Source organism: Palaemon carinicauda, chromosome 5, assembly GCF_036898095.1.
Source record: "Palaemon carinicauda isolate YSFRI2023 chromosome 5, ASM3689809v2, whole genome shotgun sequence".
Taxonomy (NCBI): domain Eukaryota; kingdom Metazoa; phylum Arthropoda; class Malacostraca; order Decapoda; family Palaemonidae; genus Palaemon; species Palaemon carinicauda.
Genome location: NC_090729.1, coordinates 167,771,447 through 167,777,000, shown reverse-complemented (window position 1 = coordinate 167,777,000; position 5,554 = coordinate 167,771,447). Strand labels below are relative to the sequence as shown.

Here is a 5,554-nt window from a genome sequence, read left to right as displayed (position 1 = left end):
AGATCTACTATGCATGTTGATCTGGAGATATTATTAAACATTACCAAGACAGCCATCCGCTTTCCAAACGCTTTCTGAAGTAGAGCATATATCGTAATTAATAGATGTAGCTACAAATTCGAGACTGATTTGTATTGGACATCAGCCTAATGCACTCCAGAGATTGTATCATGGTAGAGTAACATCGCTACCTCAATCAAACTAACTTGACTTCAATAAGGCTTTCCGGTAACCATGTTTTCGTAATACCCATCTACTTTGGATTAATTGATTGCAAGAGGCCAAACAGGGCCAGACCATCTATTACGAAAGCCGAGGTAAATAGTTTGCACACAATCCATTGCACTAAATCTAAAGCTATGTAATTTTTGCAAAGTATTTCATAACAATGAAAAGTAAAACTGAACAACCTTTTTTCAAATAATTCAGCAAAAACTATATACAAGATTACTCTTTATAAATATCATATGCAGTTAAGTACTTATTTAGTAGGTATTCTGAACTTTTTTCCTATTGTCACTACACTAAACGGTTGGACTTTGCTGCAAGTTTCAGAAGTTTTATATTTGTGGGACAGAAGCGTTAACCCTACGACCCACTTCGGAACAGAATGGCAGCGTGAACTCCCAGAATAGAATAAATCAATCACTACATCAAAACTAATTAGAAAAATTCTAGGTTATGCTGAAATGGTACTAAAAACACTTCGCATCCGTAGGCTATATGGGGCACATTCTTATGAAAACATGGGCAACATTAAAGAAATCTCTCTCTCTCTCTCTCTCTCTCTCTCTCTCTCTCTCTCTCTCTCTCTCTCTCTCTCTCTGTTTACTCACCTGTATAAGTAAGTTACTATCATCCAATTAGTCATAATCTTGAATTCATACAAATAAAACTTATTTTTAACAGCCATCCTATTTCATTTTAAGACTAAAGATAATCTCGATAAACTGAATGATGCAGAGTTGGTTTCCTCATGGAGAGTTATGTTCATTTGTGTCTGTTAGTTTGTCTTTTGTTCCCTGGATATTGAAAAAATGGCTATTAATGTCATCAAGGAAGCATTCAATAAGTTCTGAAACGGAGAAGGAATGCAAATAAGGATATAGAACCTTTGGTCATTGATAATTTAATAGAAATGCATTTGGGGTATTTTAGGGAGGGATCAGTCAAAATATATGCCCCAAAAAGCCTTTTTTTTTTTATTTATTCTTCACAAACCTACCAGAGAAAATTTTACAATGTACGATGACATTTTTAAGAAAAATACCGACAGCGCAGTGATAGCCTACATGATATCATAAAACGGATATAATCTTTACCTCCTAAACTTTCTTAGGATTTCTCATTGAGAGATTAGGTCAGCTATTCCTGCTTCTTTTAGTACAAACCCCATACAACGTTAAGCAAGTAACCTCCATTAGTTTAACTACCAAGAAAGTGGTAAATTGGATGGAAAGGGATCATCATCCCCATAGAAAACGACAGGCCTGGCTCATTAAATAACGGAATTTTGTTTGTTGTAAAATACTATAGCATGAAATACATACATTCCATATGTAAATTAAAGAAATTAGATAAAAAAAACATAAAATATAAAAATAAAACCATGAGCTTACTGACCAACGGTCAATATTTTGAGGTAGCCAACATTTACACTATATTTCAAGATGTGTACTGACTAAGGGAGCTCATTTAAATCATTTTGAAGGACACTCGTGTATTCAATGGGCTTTCATTTATGTATTGTGAGGAAAATCTCCAACGAAGAAATCGTCCGTACTCTAATGGAATAATATGTCACCCACTAAGACTTCCGCAGCTTGCCTGCCTGGTAACGAGGTGGAGTCTTGCTTTAACGATCTTAATTCAATCTTGCAAAATGTCCTGTGACGACCACAACTACAGTGGTCAATAATCGTGTTCGAAAAGATAACAAACCGAGTAAAAGTGTTTATTTTGTAAGCATATGAGTTAAGATTATTTCTTGAAGCAAACTCTCTCTCTCTCTCTCTCTCTCTCTCTCTCTCTCTCTCTCTCTCTCTCTCTCTCTGGTGTTCTAGAAATAGGCCTAGAAGCCTCTTTTAAGCACTAAAAATGAAAATAAGAATATTAAACTTTGATTTTATCCATTTCTACCTTGAAATCAGTTGGGATAGTAGGCCTTCATGTTTCGTGATTTTTAAACTCTTATTTAAGATTCATGACTCTATATACAGTATACTGTATATACTACCAGTTCTCTGCTAGGATTTTGCAACATACCTTGTTCCTTTATTATTATTATTATTATTATTATTATTATTATTATTATTATTATTATTAATTGCTAAGCTACAACCCTAATTGGAAAAGCAAGATACTATATTATGCCCAGGGGCCCCAAACAGGGAAAATAGCCCAGTAAGGAAAGGAAATAAGGAAAAATTAAATATTTTAAAAACAGTAACAACATTAGAATAAATATTTCCTATATAAACTATAAATACTTGAACATGACGATAAATGTTCTGTATTATCTTCTTTGTATAGGTCACACACATCATCTGTGTATTTTCTTTTGAAATTAGCTTTTATTTAGAACATGTTTAACCTAACCTTCATTATAGGGGCCATTACCTTCTATGAAACTTATTTTTGTACACCCCTTTCTTCTTTTCTTCAATAGTTTCCTCTGTCTCTTCCATAATTCTTTTCTTAATTTCTTTTTTTTTTCAGGGTCCCTTTCCCCAAATATCAATTCTCTTTTATTTCCGTTCCTTATTTACAGAATTTTTCAATGGTGCTATTCCAATACTTTCCAATTATCTTTTTGAATAGTCTCTTTTCATCAGTTTATGATGTTATGGAAGAGCATTTATATATATATATATATATATATATATATATATATATATATATATATATATATATATATATATATATATATCTATTCTACAAGACACTGGCCATATTCCTGTTCCTACAATGATGAACCAATTGTCAACGTCCTTTTTCTATCTGAAATCGCCTACTCCAAATCTTTGGAATTCATCGCCTGCTTGCGCTTCTTCTTCTTCTTCTTCTTCTTCTTCTTTTAAAATTACTAGTTCTTTTACTATCAATTTAAACTTGACCATTTTCCCCATTATCTTTCTTGTTCCGAACGGGACTGGGATGAATCATAACAATTTGTCTTTCTCATCGGCCTACGTTTTAGCGACTGATGCCATTAGCGTTATTGAAGTAAATTTACCTTGCTTTGATAATAGTGCTTTTTAAATTAATTGATTTCTAATGGTAAGGTGTATAGGCATACACCTGTTAGAGTATTCAAATAAGTTTGAAATTTACAATACTTTTACAAATAAAAAAAAAAGATTTTGCAATCACCAATGAGTGGAAGTTTCACAAAGGTTGCTCAAAAATTCATAAAGGTTCAGAACCATTTCCAAACTAATTAAAATATGATCCTCCGACATTATATGCTCGATTACTTGATTTCTTTTTCTTTATCTCAAAGAATTAAATCGCAAGTAACTTCCCAGTTTTATTCCTTCTCAAACATTATTCACGAACAGCATCCTGGTTTTACGTTATTCTCTAAACACTACTTAAGTTTGTACTATAATAAGAATAATTCAGAAAATTATTTTATGAAATAAAGAAATGGAAAATTAAGAGAATCTAATGAGAATTTGCAAATATTTTCCTGTTATACGTAAATCTTTATAATGCGTGTCTGGAACAGTTAACAATTAATCATGGCTAGATATTAAAATAAGGGAAGCCGATATGAAATTCATCTGCTGATGCATATGCAATTTTTGTTTTCATCTAATTTCGTTCATGCTTTAAGATTGAAATAATTATATCTAAAAAAGAAAAAGAAAATTTCTAACACACATCTTTGAAAACCATTGATATATTTTTGGAACAGTTTAATACAAAGCTAAAAAAATGATGACAAAGGAGACAACGGGCACTTTTCCACAACAAATATAGGCCTACACACGCATATATATGAATAAACATCACATAAAAAGATAAAAGGTACAAAACATATAAATAATATACCCTCCATGCATAATCGTATGTATGTTTTAACAAAAGAAACGCCCTCTTACTTGAAATTCTCATTTTGAAAAGAAGAGACCGTGAAAGGAACTCAATTTAGCCACAACAGGCAAGCCTCTCCCATCTGCAATTCTGCATTCGATGTTGGCAGGTAACCGTCTAACTGAGAAGTGTGAAAGGTTTGTTCCAACTGAAGCCTCGTTGGTCATGAGGTTACTGCTGAAACAGTGTCGTTATAGATCGATGTCACATGCGGTAACTCAAAAAGAGCCACGGTCTAGGTATTGGAATCTTGGAACTGTTAAATATGATAATGTCTTTCATCTATGATACAATTAAGTTTATCCTATCATCTTTTATTACAGGCTACATGTTAAGTAATTTACAGTAACTGTTACTGTCTTGTAAATTGTAATTATGAAAATCATGCTTTATTGTAAAAATGATGGGAATTATTATTGGTCGCACACAAGTCCTGATATTCTTCTTTGAATTGAGCTGTGATGAATTATATGTCATTCCGTTATTTTAATGAGACATGGAATCATGCATTGTCTTTGCTTTTAGTGATAAAACATACGTTTCAATGTCTGATTTTACACTCCTGATTTTTTAAGACTCCTACTATTGTTTGGGGCAGTGGCTTCGGTGAACGCATGTTCCATACAGATCACAATGTATAGACTCCTTTCATGTTTATGAATATTGCCAACCCCTTCACTATTATCACCATGTAAATATCACTAGTGGGAATCTTGGAAAATTACCGATAATTACTCAGCGAGAATGGTAAATGTATAAATAGCAGGTTCAGGTTGGGTTTGTTGTGTAAATACAGTATTATCTAAGATTATGGGGACTAATTTTAGGCGTATGCTATGAGTGTTGTATAGAATTGTCCAAGTATTTGAAATGTGCCATAAAGCAAAGCACTGGTAACACTGCAGATGTTGCGTGGTTGGCAACGGTGCTTTTGACTGTCTAGCTAAATATTAAAGAATCCTTATTTTTACGTGGTTAGCTTGTGACGAACTGTTGTTTTTTGTGATGATCGTCTTGAGAGCTACAGGTAATTGTAGAAGGTGTTGTAGACAAGTGGTGGAGTTGCAGGCTGTCAGTAATTATTCCCTTGTTTTGTCAGCTGCAGAGGTGTTAACTTAAATTTAGTTGAGGCGCTGTGTTCTGCGCCTATCACAAGGGGGATAACTGTGCCCTGCATGACCTACATAAGTTTCTAGCACACATTCTAGTAAAATTATATTTACGGACGGGGAAACATTTCGAACAAATTTTTTTCCTCTAGTAAATAACGTGATTTAACGGAATTTGACCTTCATTTCATCCGCAAAGAGAACAACCAGTTGGACTACTTGATTTCCGCTACACGCACACTAAAACTGGTATAATTGAATGGGTAAATATATGATACAGTACTCTAATTTCTAGCGAAACTGGAATTCGCTATAAGAAAAGGAAGAGTGCTGGCTAGTTCGTTTTT

At 33.3% G+C, this 5,554-nt stretch overlaps 1 protein-coding gene across 2 annotated transcripts in view; it reads right to left on the bottom strand.

The window, feature by feature from the left end:
* The window catches only part of LOC137640653 (uncharacterized), a 13,536-nt gene extending 9,192 nt beyond the window's left edge, over positions 1-4,344 (bottom strand). For both annotated transcript variants that reach the window (XM_068373152.1, XM_068373153.1), the window contains exon 1: positions 4,107-4,344. In XM_068373152.1, the coding sequence (XP_068229253.1) occupies positions 4,107-4,119 (13 nt within the window). In that variant the 5' untranslated portion in view covers positions 4,120-4,344. The remainder of the gene's footprint in view (positions 1-4,106) is intronic.
* Positions 4,345-5,554: the final 1,210 nt, after the last annotated feature.